Source organism: Coturnix japonica, chromosome 9 (assembly GCF_054131305.1).
Source record: "Coturnix japonica strain WE chromosome 9, WE-NBRP24, whole genome shotgun sequence".
Lineage (NCBI taxonomy): Eukaryota > Metazoa > Chordata > Aves > Galliformes > Phasianidae > Coturnix > Coturnix japonica.
Window position 1 is genome coordinate 31,057,250 of NC_140671.1, and position 13,852 is coordinate 31,071,101.

The window sequence follows — 13,852 nt, forward strand, 5'->3', positions numbered from 1 at the left end:
CAAGTGAGGTGAATGTTGGAGGAGAGACCTGCCAAAAGGCACAAACGCTGCGGGGAGGAGAGCCCTAACCAGCACACTGCCTTGGCAGGGGCCATTTGCAGCCAGCCTGAAGGCAGGCTTAGTGTGCAGCAGTTGGGCATGGGCTGGGATAGATCTCAGGTGATGGCATTGCTGGCTGAGGTGACCTGAAAGCCAGGGCCAAGCTGGTAGGACTGGGCACTGCACTGTCAGCTTTTGCCCGTGGGCTGTGCTGCATCAGCCTCACAGTCTCACCTGCTCAGCCAACCCCAAACTCCATTATGCCCCCTGAGATCCTCTCTCCTCCCCTGCCTGTGCAGCAGCTGCATCCCAAAGCAGCTCACTGTGCCTCACTGCCACTCCTGAACTCCAGAACCTGCCTCACCCCCAGAGCAAAAGACTGATCAGCAATTTGGAAAAGGCATCAGATCACCTTAAAAACTGAGTCTCTGTTGCTTCCAGCTTCTGTTTTAATTGTTGGCAATGTTGTATTGCAATGCAGAGCAATGAACAGAAATTCCAGAAGAGGCCGTGGCTGTAAAATGGCAGTTCCTCGTAGGACAGATACAGAGTTGTTAAGAGGAGCAGTGTCTATGCTCACAGGCTTTTTAAGACTGCACTGATTGATGGGCAGAAAATGAAGAAGAGAGGAGGAAGGCTGGAGTTTGGTATTGGGCAGGGAAGAGCAGCTTGAAACTTGGGTGTAAGGGGGATGGATGGGCGAAGGGCTCCACCGTGTGGATGCAATTCAGCAGTGCCTGACAACTGCAAACTGCAGGGAAGCAAAAATGGAGTTTGTGCATTGACTGCCGTGGAAAAGAACGTGTACAGCAGCACTGTGCCTCATGGGGGGGAAAGGCCACCTGCAGTACTTACATGGAAGGGAAAAACAGAAGTCTGAGTCGTTGGCGGGCTGAGCTGGCAGGGAGGACAAACTGCTTTAAGAAATTTTTCTATGTAACATTCAGAAAATGAACAGGGTGAGATCTGAACCAGTAATTTCACTTCAACAAGAGTTATGAATTCAAGAGATGAAAATTAAGATTCACCTGTCCTTTGCATGAACTGCTTTACAGTTGGACAGTGACAGCTCTGATATGGTGAGGGAAGAAAGGACAGAGTGGGAAGGCAGAGGAACTGAGTTTTCCTTGCTAAGCTGTGATGAAAAAGAAAGCGTCTGCTTGAAGCTAAGCCCTGCCAGGCTGAGCTGTCCTTAGAATCAGAGAACTACCCAGGTTGGAAAAGACCTTGAAGATCATCAAGTCCAACCAAATTAAGGTATGAACACATGGGCTGACTCGCAGCAGAGGAGGCTGATAAGGTTTTTACATGTGGTACCCAGAGCTGTGGCTCCTTGCAGCCTGTCACTGGCTGAATCAAAGTGTGACAGCAGGAGCAGAGGGCTGGCACAGAGGTGAGCAAGTAAAGGAAGACAAGGGAAGATTACAAAAAGTAAAACCTTGACCTGTATCTCCACCTCAGGAAGGCCCAGTTTAAAGGCTCCAGCTGAGAAGACCAGCACACGTTCCCCGATCTTCATTAAGGTATTTTAAACATAATAATATATAATTTATTGCACATTCTACATTTAGTATCAGATCAACAGAACATCAGTCATGTGAAATGAAATCCTGCACAGGGAGCTGGTCACAACTGAAGAGTTTTGTTTTAATTTTTAGAAGTGAACACTTGTTTTGGAGGGAAAAGTTTCCTGCAGCTCAACTCAATCGAGTCTGGTTTTGGAAACTTAACTGTCCTGTTAAAGTTACTTGCAGCAGGGCATGTAAGACCATGACTCAAGCAGAGAGGGTGATAGTCAAGAAGATAAAGGGGGCAGGTACACATTGGGAAATGATTTATGGTAATAGCAACAATGTGCAGCCAAGATCCTTTGTTTCCTGCTTCATCCTGCAAGCAGTGCAGGCTGCCCCAGGAGCAGAGCTGTGACTCAGAAGCAGCCTTGATTATTCCTTTTCTCTGTAAGAAAATCAACCCAAAACTCTGGCAGCATTGCCATACACAGCCACACCACATGGCTGCCACTTCCATCCGCTGTGTCACTACATCAGGACTGCCCTTTCTGCTGGTAAATCATGAGCATGACTTCCATGCAGGACAAATCCAAGACTTGCATCACAACTGAGGCTGCTTCAGAAGCAGCAGCTGAATTCAACGCTTTCAGCTCTTTACCCCATTTTGCACCTCTCCTCACTTTGGTCTAAAAAGGAGCTACACTCCTTTTTTTCCCTAGAAATAAGTTGAATTGCTGTCCTTCTCCCTGCTTTGCTTTCCTGAACACCTTGACAGAAAAATGGATTAGTAAGATAATTTTACCCAGTGTCATTGTCTGGTACAGCAGTGTTTGAAATGAGCAGCTGAATGGATTCATATGGAAGAGGTCCATGTCATTACAAAAAGCAAAGAACTTTGTTCCAAATATACTTGTTCTTAACAAGTGCATTTCAAATACAGAATTAGGATGGAAAACAAATCTCTGCCCTCTTTCCAACAAAAGGATTTACACAGAAAACTTCCAGGAGGTGGCCTTAAAATAAAGAACTTTCACTCAGGAGTAGAAAAAGGCATGTTACCTACCCCAATAAGTGCACAGAGAAGTAAGAACAAGTCTTCTTTCTTGCTGAGTGCCGGACGCTATGTGAGACTGCACAAATGGACTGGGCCAAATTGCTGCAGGAAAGATCTGGCTGCATGACAGGTGGTGCTCAGAGCCTGCTCACACAACCTCAGCAGAAAGTACTGCACGTTCAGAGTCACGCTGCTTTATTGATTACTGAGCCACAATTGAGAAGTATTGCTTTGGAGCCACCTCGGGAAGCGGGTTCTCTCATTTTTGATCCTAACATAACCGGTAGGCCACCACCCGCTATATAGATAATAAAAATAAAAATGTCTCTGTTCAAGCTTGTAGCATCTGGGGAAAGGTTTTGCTGTCTCCATTGACCCAGGTACTGTAACAGACGTGCAGACTCCCATCAGATTAGCCATCTGCATCGATTCTGTGAGCTGTTGAATGAGAACAGTAAATGGATACCTGCCACTTCCATCATCCTCACTTGAACTTAACCACCGTACCAGAAACAGACAGAAACAATTCTGGCCACTAATTAAACATGATTCATTTACACCTCCACTGTGCTTATGACAGATCTGTAAACTGGATACACTTCTCAAACTGGGAAGTGATCTGGGGTTGACAGCCTTGAGCCCTTTAACCAACTGCCCAGGGCTACGTGGTACCAGTAAAACACCAGTGGACAATTCACAAAGTCATCTTGATAGGGCAAACATCTTGGCACACAGAGAAAAAGCAGATGAGAAAGAAATCTGATACAGGCCTCTAGCTTGCCTTCAGATCAGTCCCTAGTGGGCCACCTAGTGCTGTGAACTGCTCCATAGGGATAACAGCAGCTGCTGGAAGCTTCTTTTTTTAAAACTCAGGTTGGATATCTAAGGTCAGATGGCATTAATAGCTGCCGTGCTGCAGCTGAGCTCCTTAATGATCATACTCCAGATACCATAGTCACCCCAGGCCATTTCAGTTACCCCAGCTCTTCCTGAAAGAGGAAGCATGGTAGCACTCATTACTTACATTGCTTTGGTATCCTAAGGGCCTCATTGTCAGCTGACATCACTTGGTGCAGAACTCCCCGGAACTGATAAAGCACTTTCAAACTCTTCTCCTCACCCACACAAGGGTCATAGAAACCTGGCAACCCAGCCTTTAAACAGAGAAGGACAGACTAGGAAACAGCACACAGACTTTCACTCTTCAATGGCTCTTAAATACCATTAGGACCAGAATAAGGTGTCAAAAAAACCATAAAGTTTTGTTGCCAATGAGATGAGAAGCTAAGAAATTAATCTCCCCAGTGTCATGAATACAGAAAACACTGAACCCTGGAAGTTTTTGGCATACAGCCCCAAAATCTGCAACAAACACTGTCCTATGCCATAAACACTGAGGTACTGCTTCTTTGAGACTGGAAATGCCCAGAGAAACAGAAGTTCCTAGAGGTTTGTGACACTTGTAAAGAAAGTGGCTTCTGTGCATTGACCTGGCACTCTGCAGAAATACCCTGCGAGCAGAGCATACAGTTCATTCAGAACTGAGTCACACACTTGAGCGTCTCAGTATGTGCTCTGACATGAGCTACGTACCTTGGATGCCTCTGTAAGGATGAGCTTAGAGTCCTTCACTAAGCACTGCAAGGGCACGGTCACATCTATTACTTTCACCTTCTCATTCTTCCTGCTGTTGTCATTAACGAACTTCCCATACCAGGCATTCACTACAATCAGACCTGCAGTTCACAGGAAATCACAAATGCAATGAGCAAAAGCTGGGCAGACAACCTCAATGCTCAGATTTCCACTATAATCTAAAAGCAAACTGTAGATCAGAGATCAGCAGAATGCAGGCTTCAAATTTCTCCACGATTATATACACATCTCCCTTTTGTTTGGAGAAGAAGCCTGACTATTGTCTGCATCCTGTTGATCATCTTGAAGCTTCTCCTAAGACAATATTTGGTGTGTCCCTAAGTGCAGACACCAGATGAATCACAATGGCATTTTCCCAATATATGCATAACAGCAATTATGCCATGCTTCATTATGGGCAGAAATGAAGCAACTGCATTTTGCATTTCTCCCCCTTGGCCACCCAGCCTTTTTATTACTCCTTCCTCTCTCCACACTTATGGAACAAATAAATGGTGTTATAATCTTTACCCATTCTGGCTTCCTCTGCTTCAATTATCCTCCGGACAGACTCTTGCATCAACCTAACCTGTTATAACACAGGGGAGAGAGTAAAAAGATGAAACTAAAAATCAAGCAGTGTCAGACATCAAGCCCAAAAGAGATAAGCCAAGTAAAACCAGCTTCATTTAACTAAAAGGGATTAGTTACGAGAAAGACTTACTGCAGCTTCTGCCTCCTGCTTCTTCTGAAGGATGTCACTGGCTGTACTCTCCCTTTGCTTCTCCAGCTCTCTGGCATAAAGAAGTCAGAATCACATCAGGTCCACACAATGAATAGGATTCAGCAACAAAATGTCAAATATTTACTAATTCACCCCAAATACAGCTGGCCCACGATATCACTCTAATGAGCTGGGCTTCAAGGCTTTTCTTCACCTTCCAGGGGATTTCTGTAGCCTTCCAGAACTCAGCAGAATTGACAGTGCAGCATGACACTGTGCCTCAGCTGGATATCCCATTCTTTGAACCAGACTCACAGAAGAACTCAATCAGGACCTCCCAGCTCTGTACTACAAACACAGCCTTGACAGCTCACCTCTCCTTCTGTGCCCTGAGGTAGGGTTTGATGATTAGCCTGTGCATGGCAAAGTAGATAACTAGGGGTCCAACAGTGGCATAGAATACAGCACTGGGAAGCAGCTGATCTGTTAGGTGGACTGGGAAGAAGTAGGTCTGACTAGCCCTGTTCAACCTGAAATGGGTAAAAACACAGTGACAGGTCAGAAGAAATGCAGAGTTAAGAGTGCTTGATTAAATACACAAGAGGGGTAGAGATGAATAAACCTCACAAATGTGAGGAGTAAAACTATAAACTTTGGAGGAATGTTAATTTTTGGGTACCAACATCTTCACATCCTCACAGCTCTGCATCTTCACATGCCCTCTGCTGGCAACAACTCAGAAGTGCACTACAGTAAAACTAACCCTGCAAAGTTCAGCATCTCTCTGAACTGCCATAGTAACAAAGTATCATCAATGATGCTCATTAATGGTGATCCACTGATCCAAGCATACAAGTATGCGCATAGCTGCACAAACGGAATGCAATTCAATACATTTCTAATTCGTTTTTAATTCCTCCACCCCCTTACCAATAATAGCCCCCAACTTAAAGCTGTACCTCCAGAATATTTTAATGCAGGCACACAATAGTCCTGTAAGAGGTGGCTCAGAATAAGATGCACAGAAGGCACATTCTGCTTCAGAGAGGCACAATTTGCATCACAGTTGAGGACAGCTGCAAACCCTTACACTGATGTATCAACATACCTGCATTGCTCTAAGATAGGAACCCCCAACCCCCCAGCCGAATTTTTGAAATACAATAATGTAAGTTATGATCTTTAACTGACTTGATTTTCAAAGACACTCCTTGCGGAACACCAACACTGACGGTGGCTCCTAAAATACTGTGTCTGGAAATCTTCCTCTCCGCTCCATACTCCACTATGGTCCCAAAGAACCCCGCCCTAGAATGAGAGAACAAATACTGCTAAGACTTGGAAGACTTACATTTCTCTTCACCGAATTCTCTTTAGTGCAATTCCCCAACAAATAAGACATACAATAAATACATCTGTGTGGGGCAAATGCTGGCTGTCAGAAGATTCACAGCGCATCTCCAAGGTGAGATCAGCCCTTTTAGTCAGTAAAAAAAGTTACAGACTACAAGAAGTTCTGCCTTTCTTACCAGTGATGACACAGAGGCAACAAGTGTGTATTTCACATCTCACTTATCTAGAGAGACACACAAAGCTGAGCCTCCAAGACACTCACTTCAGTCATTAACAGATTTAATTAAAGCAGATTCCTACAGAGTACAAAAGCACTCAATTTGTGTGGAACCTGGAGACCTACAACAGCAGAAGACAACAGATTCTGAGCAATATGAATTTCCTTTTGCACGCTTACTTGAGAGAACCTTTTATCCGCGTCTGATCCTCATCCTGGAACTTATGCTGATAACTGACCATCATGAAAGAATGGGGGATTCCCAGCTGAAATACAAGAGTTACACATTTATGAAGAACCCTCAGACATCACTGAATGTTCCCCAAAATCTGCTTTCTTAAAATAACATTTTAAGTGTCACAGAAAACAGCACCTGCCACTTCTCATCACAACCCACAACCTCTACAGTCTACACTCCACGTCCCAACCCTGATCTGGGCTAACACACGTGAAAAGTCACAATGTTGGGCACAAAGTGTTGTGCTCTTTCAAATCCAGCTGGGTGTCTATGGCAGACATTCACAAGAGAGTACCCAGCTGCTCCTTTACCCTCTATTCTCAAGCCAAATTACAGCTGGAATGGAAAGGCTGAGACCCCTCCCACTCAGAATGGCAGCACCATCCCCTGCATACAGCCACAGGATTCTCACCTGCAACGCCACAGTGAAATGGCTGGTTTTTGTGTCCCGGACAACGCTCGTATTCATGGCTGACTGGATGCCCCACCGCCACTGTAAGTACCCCATCGTGTTCTTATCGAGGTTGCGGGCAAGAACTGTGGTGAGACCTGGGCGGATCCCACGGGATGAAAACTGCAGAGCACAGTTTGTAGTGATGAAACTAGAAGAAATAAGCAAAGCCTCATCAGGATGCAGAACAGACTCCCCTTAATCTGGTAGTATTAAAATAGAAGACACTAACAAACAGAACATATGCATTTTGATTAGCACTAAAACATTACATAAAGCCTAAAACAGATACCTTTTGCAGAACAGAAAACAAATCTAGAACTAACATGAAAATGAATTTAAGATGGTTAATATTCCACACTGAGGAACCAAACATTAAGTTGTTTTTTTTTTAAACTACTTACCATCTTTGTGTAAGATTACGGAATATCTTCAGACCAAAGAGAGGCCCCTGAAGGTCTCCTGCTCCAAACTCCAACTGGTAAAATGCACAGTGACAAGCAGTTAGAACACAGGCTGTGTCAGGAGACAAAGAACTTCACAAGCGCTGTTTATGTCAGATATTTGAAACACTTCTGAGTTAACTTCACCACTTTAGTATCCTCTCTTTTCTACTAATCTTACACTCAGAATAGCAGGTATTTCTATGAGTAAGGTTGCCATGAGTAGAGGAAAGCCATTTTCATAGCCCTACAGGCAACTAACACATGCTCTGAAAACAGCCTTTGGAAAGGCCTCACACAGAGAAATCAGCAAGTCCCAGGAAACAACAGGTAACACTCCATCAGCACAAGCCAAGCTCATGATGCACGGCCTAAAAATGGGAAGGGAAAGAAATGAAGAAAAACTTTGGACTTAGAAAACAGAAGGTACCAAGTTTTATTCTACTACTAAACACAAGGTGTTTGGTTTAGTATCACTCTACAAATACTGCTACCACCTAAATCTCCAGGAGCTCTTTTCATAGGGCACTCAAGAAAGTTTGTCAGCACTGCTACCCTACATTCTGAAATGGAAGCACACAGAGGTGGAAAAAAAAAAGCTGACGTTCCCAAGAGAAAATGAAGTCTAGACAACTAAACCAAGAAGCCTGTAACAAATTGGGTATAATACATAACATCCAGCATTCTTACCTCTCCCCATCCCTTGGCAGATGTCACTCGTCTAAGAGCAAGATTAATTGATCCACCTCCATTCCCATTCTGGGTAGAGAGGTTACCAGACAGTATTGCTGTGTCTGTGGAAGTCAGCGGTGCCTGAGAAAAATGAATATACTGTAACTAATACAATCTTGATTCACATGCTATGACTATTCTACAAAGACACAGCCAAAACTGTAGATGACCATCCTCCAGTAAAGAAAGATGAGACCTCTGAGCAGCGTTCCACGTTCTGCTGGCCTGCACTGTAGTGCTTCATGATCTCAGACCCTGACCGAGCCAGCTGTGGTGCTGGCCCTCCTTACCTCAATGGACTGGGATATGTGCATTTTATTTATTTCAATCTGGGGAAAGCTGCTCCCTTGCACATCTTCATATTCTTCATCATAACGATCAAAGAGGTCAGTGGCATCTATTCCAACACTAATCGTTCCCTAAGGACGAAGCAAAGACAAATGTTTTTAAACAGAGGTTCTCTAAGCAGTAAGTATGTTGAATTTGAATGAAATCCTGCTATTTCCTTTTTCCCCAGCTGTGAATTGTAAAACACTCCCCTCAGTGAAAATGGAGGTGTCAAAAGGAAAAACACCTGAATCTATGCATGGAAATCTATGAATCCAATTTAGATGAAAGCAGCACCTCAGCTGCTCCCATCCCTGTCCTCCACAGCAGGATTTCTGTTCAGTTGCCTTTTGCTGAAGGGAGCAGTGGACTCCACAAGGTATTTTCCCTCCTGCCAAGCAGGTGAAGTCACCTTCAGAAACCTATAAGACCTGGCAAGGAAATTGGCTTGTGCACAAGCACAGGAAAAGCAGCAGATGGCAATGTTAAAAATACTCCCAGAGAACGACAGCACCCCCTATGGCACCGGATAATAGAGGGGAGCGCTGCTCCTCACAGCTTCCCATCAGCCACCTGCTCAGACCATTGAAAAAGGAAAAAAAAACTTCTCAAAGCGAGAGCAGCAGGGAGAAGCTGCAAAGCTCTGCTCAGAAGTTGGCTGCACACACTGAGTGAGCAACATGCTGAGCAGTGCACCACCACACAGCAGGGCAGGAGGTCGGTGACTGCACTTCAGAACCATTAGAAGAGTTATATGGCAACACCTTTTAAAATTACCTCCATCTGACATTCCTGTAAACACAAAACAGTTGTTAGTGATGAAATGAAGATGTGTCAGAAGAACGTATCAGCTCAGCTTTTTTGCTGGAAGACGATCCTTCTTGAAGTGACATGGGGAACCTGGCTGAGCCCTGAGGGATCTATATTTCTTAGGTGCTGACCTTCTGCAGCAGGAAAATTATGGGATTTCATTGCTCCAAACAGGAAGCAGTTCTCACATCAAGTAATGAACTTTTCAACCCTTCTGCGCATCTTTGAAAACAAAAACAAAGCTCTAAAAGCAAATAATAGGCTCAATTTGAAACCTGCCAAATTGCCTACATCTGGTTATTGCTCAACATTTCTGGTTAAAGTGCTTTACTTTGCTGAAACCATTTTGTAGAACTGACAAAATGTTTGAGATTTTAAAATAACTCGTGTTCATGTATGAAGTGATCACAGCTGTGCTACCCAATTCCACAGGAACATTGCCTGGGGAGCCATTTCTATAGGCCACCAATCAGCAGTTGCTGTAAACACCCAGATGGCTAATTTTATCACAGGACACAGAGACCACAGCTCACAACACAGTTCTCAAACTAAGCAGAAACTAAACAGAAAAGAAGGAAAAAAATATTGTTCAAAGATTTATGTTCTCCTAACATTTTGCAGATAAGCTGCACATTCAAAAAGTAGCTCATTAACTGTGAATACTTAAGGATTATTTTTACTATAACTCTTCACTGGGACTCATCACCCTTACATACCTAAACATTTAAGGACTCAGTGTTGAGACTGGCATGAAGTCTTCGCTTACCTTTGGATTGGTTCGCTGCTGCAGTCTCCTCTCTTCTCTCTCTCTCTGCAAACGCTCAAATTCCTCTCTGATTTCAGCAGGAGTTCTCCTCCTTTCCACAACCTGTTCAAAAAGAAATTGAAATACTGGGTGTTTCACTGCTGATGGAACTGAGATCCACTGACATTCTAACACGCTGTCCCTGCTGCTCTGCTTACCCTACGTGCTTCAGGGAATTAGAGTGCTAAAGAGGCATGGCTCTAATTAAGGACAGAAAGTACTGGATTTACATTTTCAAAATATCTTTGAATCTGCAAGAGATGCTCTCACCTCCACTTAAATGAGGGCTGAGGAGTGGATCCTGGCTCCACCCCTTCTGCTCACTCAGGTGCACTGCATACATTTGAGCTCTGTTGGATTGGCCCTGTCTTCCTACCAAGTCCTCAATCACTGCTCCAGGCCGTGACTTAGCATTTCTGCTAGAGCAAACAAGCTTTTCTTTGTTTTATTTTTCTTAACCATCATGGCGTCAATGCATCTCAATATAACAAGAATTTCAGACAAGCTTGGATTTACCCATCACACTGGCCATAAGGTACGGAGTTTCTCTCACCTCCCATCCTTCCATCTCCAGTCCTCTCCTCCCATATATGTCATAGATTGCCCTGGTCTGTGGATCACTAAGCACTGCAAATTAAAATCAAAACAGAATGATAACTTGATCTTAAGTCTCAGACAACACAACAGTGTTACTTGGAATTCAGGCAGATTCTGGAAACTCATTCTACAGAGAAGTCAGAGAGTTAGCGACAAGGTTATTTACAGTACATAGGAGATAAGACCAGGACTCCACATCTTCAGTGCAGAACTTATAACGCATTGCTCCTCTGATTTACAGGACAGAAAAAGGAAACAAAGCACCACTAAGTATCAGCAATATTATAATATTATAATGAGGCAATATTTCCTTATGCTTTAAAGAGCACAGAAGGTTCCGGTAAACTTAAAGACTTCTGACCTTCATACGCTTGGTGAACAAGGTTAAACAGCCGCTCAGCCTGGGATTTCAGTTCTGGGTCTCGGTGCTTGTCTGGATGGTACAACATACACAGACGGCGGTAGGAAGCTTTTAACTCCTCCTGAGAGGCCTATGAAAAGTAATAAGAATGAATTAAAACACAACTAAGGGAAATGAGAAGGAAAAAAAGGACCATTTTCAAGAAGGCTGAGTTTGCTGCCCCCTGAGCAGTAACGCAGCTACAGACCGGCTGCCTTCTTTTTACTGCTGGGTACTTTCTTGGACCTCAAATTTAAACTATATTGAGAAGACAGAGCTCTAAAATGACATTCCTTAATCACATTAATGATAAATGCTTTAATGTGCTATTGATTACATTACAGAAATGAGCAATTTCATTTTTTATAAATGCCATGTTCAATACGATGTTAGATTGAACCTTTCATCATCTCTGAACAGACTGGGTCACTGATTCAATATTTCATGAGAGAACCTGTCAGGAGCCACTAAAGGAACACTGCCATCATTTCAAATTGCAGTGAGATACATAAGCTGGTAACAACCATAGGCACGTTATATTTTTATTACCAAATTTCTAAACAAAATTAAGAGGTGCATCACCTCCTAGTTTGGGCTTAAGTGCCTTAATTGAGTGTTTCACACATGCCACGTTTTTACCACATTGAAATGCACCGAAGATTAAACACACACACACAGGAGATGAGCTGCTCAGGAGGTTGATTCTCCTTTCCAAAGCTCAGTGCTCAGCTGTTACACCGAGCCCAGCTGCTCCACCACATAGAACTGGCTCAGCACACAGCAATGCTGCCTCACTGCATGCCACTGCTACACAGGACAGCACTATGGAATTCAGTCATTAACAAAGCAAATCCCCTCAGCTGGAATTACTCTCATAGGCCCTTTTAACTCAGTTTGCAGCTCTATATCCAACCTGAGTTTCTGTTACTCGTTGCAGAGCTGAAGCTCTGACCTTTGAGCCCTCCCTGCCCACCCACAGCCCCAGTGAACCCACGTGCAGCTCAGCACAGCTCTGACCTGCTGCCATTGCAGCAGCTGCCAGTGACACAGCAGCACACGGGGCTGCACTGCACAAACCAACTGCACGGCACTGACAGCCCTTTATTATTTAATATGAGCACACGTTGGTTCACACAGCTCTGACTGGACCACAGCGAAGCAGCAGAAGGGCAGAGCGCGGCTCGGTGCGCACAGAGGCAGCTCAACAACCGGATTATCACGAACCCTGAGGAAACATCCATTTAAACGAGCCCGTTTTACCCCCGTTACCTCGCGGTTCCCCCCGGCTCAGCCCCGTGCATTGCAGCGCTGTGTGCATCGCAGCACGTTGTGCATTACTGCAGCGCTGTGATCCCGTACCGGACCCGTCCATCCGGTGCAGCACAACGGCGGACTCCCCCGCTCGTTCCCGGTCGCCCCGCACGAGGCCGAGGCCGGTCACAGCCGCTCGGGCCGCGCTGGGGTCGCTGTGAGCCGCCCGCCCCGCCCCCGAGGTGACACCGGGCTCGGGACAGCCCGGCCCCCTCGTGCCGCCGCCGGGCCCGGTCCCGTCGCTCACCTCCCTGCGCACGTTGAGCAGCCCGTAATAGTCCTCGTTGTCCGGCAGCTCTTCCCCCAAGGCCGCCGCCATCTTCCCGACCTCTCACCCCGCGCCGGGCGGTGCCACGCGCCGCTCTGTCCCGCTCTGCTCCGCTCCGACAGCGCCCCCTGCGGCCCGGAGGAGCGAAGCGCGCCCGGCTACTGCGCCTGCGCGCGGGGCCGCGTGCCGGCCGTGCCGCGTGCGCATGCGCGGGCAGGTCCCGCCCCGGGAGCCGTGAATCGCGGCGCGGATGGCGCGGTGAGTTCGGTGACCGTGTGTCCGAACCGGGACCGGCACCGCCGGGACACGACAGCGCGGTTCCCCGTGTCCGGCCGGTCGGTGCGATGTGCCGGGAATGGAGCGGCGCCTCCCGAGCGCTGCGGGACCCGCCGCGGGCTGACGGGGCGCAGCGGCCGGGCTGAGGAACGGCGGGAACGGGACGGAGCGCGGGGGGTCAGCGCGGTGCGGGCGGGAGCGGGGCTCCGTGCGGGGCAGCGCTCCGTGCTCGGGGAGACTCCGTTAGTCCCGTAACGGGACCCGGAGCCCGGCTTCCCTTCCCGAGGTTCGATCCTCCCTCAGTCCCGTCGGACGGCGCCGTGGAGCCGGGTCCGTGCCCAGAGCTGGTCCCGCGGGCGGGCACACACACACCTGTACACACACACACACACACACACACTGACCTGTTGGGCTCGGTTTGCCGCGTGGTTCCATACCGTGAAATGCAGAGGACGCTCCGGTTCCGAGGATGCTGATCGTCACAGCCCGTGTCTGAGGGCTCGGCTCCTGTCCGTGCTGGTTGGAACGTGCACGGTGACAATAGTGAAAACATGGCAGCAAAACTCACCCGTATGGAAACCTTCAGTCTGCTGGGAGCCGCTGAGGAGCGATCCCTGCCGAGGAGTGACCTCCGGGAGATGCTGCCGTGCTGCCGGTCAGC

At 46.6% G+C, this 13,852-nt stretch overlaps 2 protein-coding genes across 15 annotated transcripts in view; one reads left to right on the plus strand and one right to left on the minus strand.

The window, feature by feature from the left end:
- Positions 1-2,444: 2,444 nt before the first annotated feature.
- Positions 2,445-12,990, minus strand: DNAJC11 (DnaJ heat shock protein family (Hsp40) member C11). Its single transcript, XM_015882559.3, has 16 exons — positions 12,895-12,990; positions 11,298-11,427; positions 10,893-10,966; positions 10,301-10,402; positions 8,688-8,816; positions 8,356-8,478; positions 7,627-7,700; positions 7,184-7,373; positions 6,714-6,799; positions 6,155-6,271; positions 5,338-5,493; positions 4,964-5,033; positions 4,771-4,828; positions 4,198-4,340; positions 3,629-3,758; positions 2,445-3,042 (listed from the first exon to the last, which is right to left on the minus strand). The coding sequence occupies exons 1-16, from the start codon at positions 12,964-12,966 to the stop codon at positions 3,017-3,019; spliced, it is 1,680 nt and encodes a 559-aa protein (XP_015738045.1). The 5' UTR covers positions 12,967-12,990; the 3' UTR covers positions 2,445-3,016.
- A 130-nt stretch (positions 12,991-13,120) lies between these two features.
- Positions 13,121-13,852, plus strand: part of CAMTA1 (calmodulin binding transcription activator 1) — a 185,466-nt gene continuing 184,734 nt past the window's right edge. For all 14 annotated transcript variants that reach the window (XM_015882491.3, XM_015882493.3, XM_015882490.3 and 11 more), the window contains exon 1: positions 13,121-13,173. The gene's annotated coding sequence lies outside the window, so the exon portion shown is untranslated. The remainder of the gene's footprint in view (positions 13,174-13,852) is intronic.

What these genes read in the sequence shown, in the direction of transcription:
- DNAJC11 (XM_015882559.3), bottom strand. Translation starts at nt 12,966, where the DNA reads ATGGCGGCGGCCTTGGGGGAAGAGCTGCCGGACAACGAGGACTATTAC. An exon ending in CGTAATCTTACACAAAGATG is followed by an intron (nt 7,374 to 7,626) that starts GTAAGTAGTTTA and finishes TATTTCTTCTAG; the next exon opens with TTTCATCACTACAAACTGTG. An exon ending in TCCTTACAGAGGCATCCAAG is followed by an intron (nt 3,759 to 4,197) that starts GTACGTAGCTCA and finishes CTCTGTTTAAAG; the next exon opens with GCTGGGTTGCCAGGTTTCTA.